Here is a 1,074-nt window from a genome sequence, read left to right as displayed (position 1 = left end):
CTGACGGAGCCGTCGTGGTCGGTGTCGAAGGCGTTGAAGAGGAAGGCGGCGTAGGTGCTGGAGTCTGGGGGAGACGCGGCGTCGGGCACGGGCATCGGCCTCTTCCTGGCTGCCTGCCCTGGGGAGCCCTGCCCGCCCCACCCGGCCCAGCCCTGCCCTGCGATTATGCAAATGACCCCAAATCTGAACGTGCCTGGCCCCGTGATAGCCACCCCTATCTCCTGCCCCTATGAATATGCAAATGTAAGGTGCCAATGACCCCAACTCTAAAGCTGCCCAGCCCCACGTGACACCCGCCCCATCTCCTGCCCCCTGCCCTGCTCTCATTAGTATGCAAATACATTATGCAAATGTACACCAAATCTAAAGCTGCCTGGCCCCATGTGACACCCTGCCCTGCCCATATTAATATGCAAATGTATTATGCAAATGAACCCAAATCTGAAGTTGCCTGACACCCCACCCTGTGTCCTGCCCCCTGCCCCAATTAATATGCAAATTCATTATGCATGACCCCCAAATCTGAAGCTGCCTGGCCCCACGACACCCGCCTTGCCCTTATTAATATGCAAATGAAATATGCAAATGAAGATCCAAATCTGAAGCTGCCCCGCCCCAGGCGACCCCTCCAGCCCTGGCCCCCCGAACGAGCGTGGGTCTCACCCCCCTGCGGGAAGAACTGGGAGTAGATCTGCTTGAAGCTCTCCTCGGTGACAAGTCCGCTGGGGCACTCCTGGGGAAAAGCACAGCCGTGATCACCCCCGCCCCATGCCTCAGTTTCTCCAGCTGGGCAGCGGGCGCAAGGCACTGCATGCGGGGAACAGAGACGGGGGTCCCAGGGGGAGTCATGGGGAAGGGGGTGCCGGGCCGGACTCACGTTCTTGAAGCCGCGGTACAGGACCTGCAGCTCCTTGCGCGAGAAGCGGGTCTGCTCCTGCAGCTGCTCCAGCCCCTCGGGCCGGTGGCACACGGTGGCCAGCTCCAGCTCATCCTCCACGCTGTCTGCGGGGGCAGGGGGGGCTCAGGCAGGCACTGCCCCCAGCCAGACCCCCCAACCCCACGGCCCCCCTCTGG

General features: G+C 61.8%; 1 protein-coding gene across 1 annotated transcript in view; it reads right to left on the bottom strand.

Moving 5' to 3' along the window:
* The window catches only part of KCNIP2 (potassium voltage-gated channel interacting protein 2), a 14,870-nt gene that overhangs the window by 1,296 nt on the left and 12,500 nt on the right, over positions 1-1,074 (bottom strand). Inside the window, 3 exon segments of the mRNA XM_019502723.1 lie at positions 2-64; positions 664-733; positions 878-1,032. Of these exon segments, the coding sequence (XP_019358268.1) occupies positions 2-64; positions 664-733; positions 878-1,032 (288 nt within the window).

This window comes from Gavialis gangeticus, unplaced genomic scaffold, assembly GCF_001723915.1.
Source record: "Gavialis gangeticus isolate Ggan-Ray unplaced genomic scaffold, GavGan_comp1, whole genome shotgun sequence".
NCBI lineage: Eukaryota > Metazoa > Chordata > Crocodylia > Gavialidae > Gavialis > Gavialis gangeticus.
The sequence above is the reverse complement of the archived record's forward strand: the minus strand, read 5'-3'. Positions and strand labels throughout refer to the sequence as shown.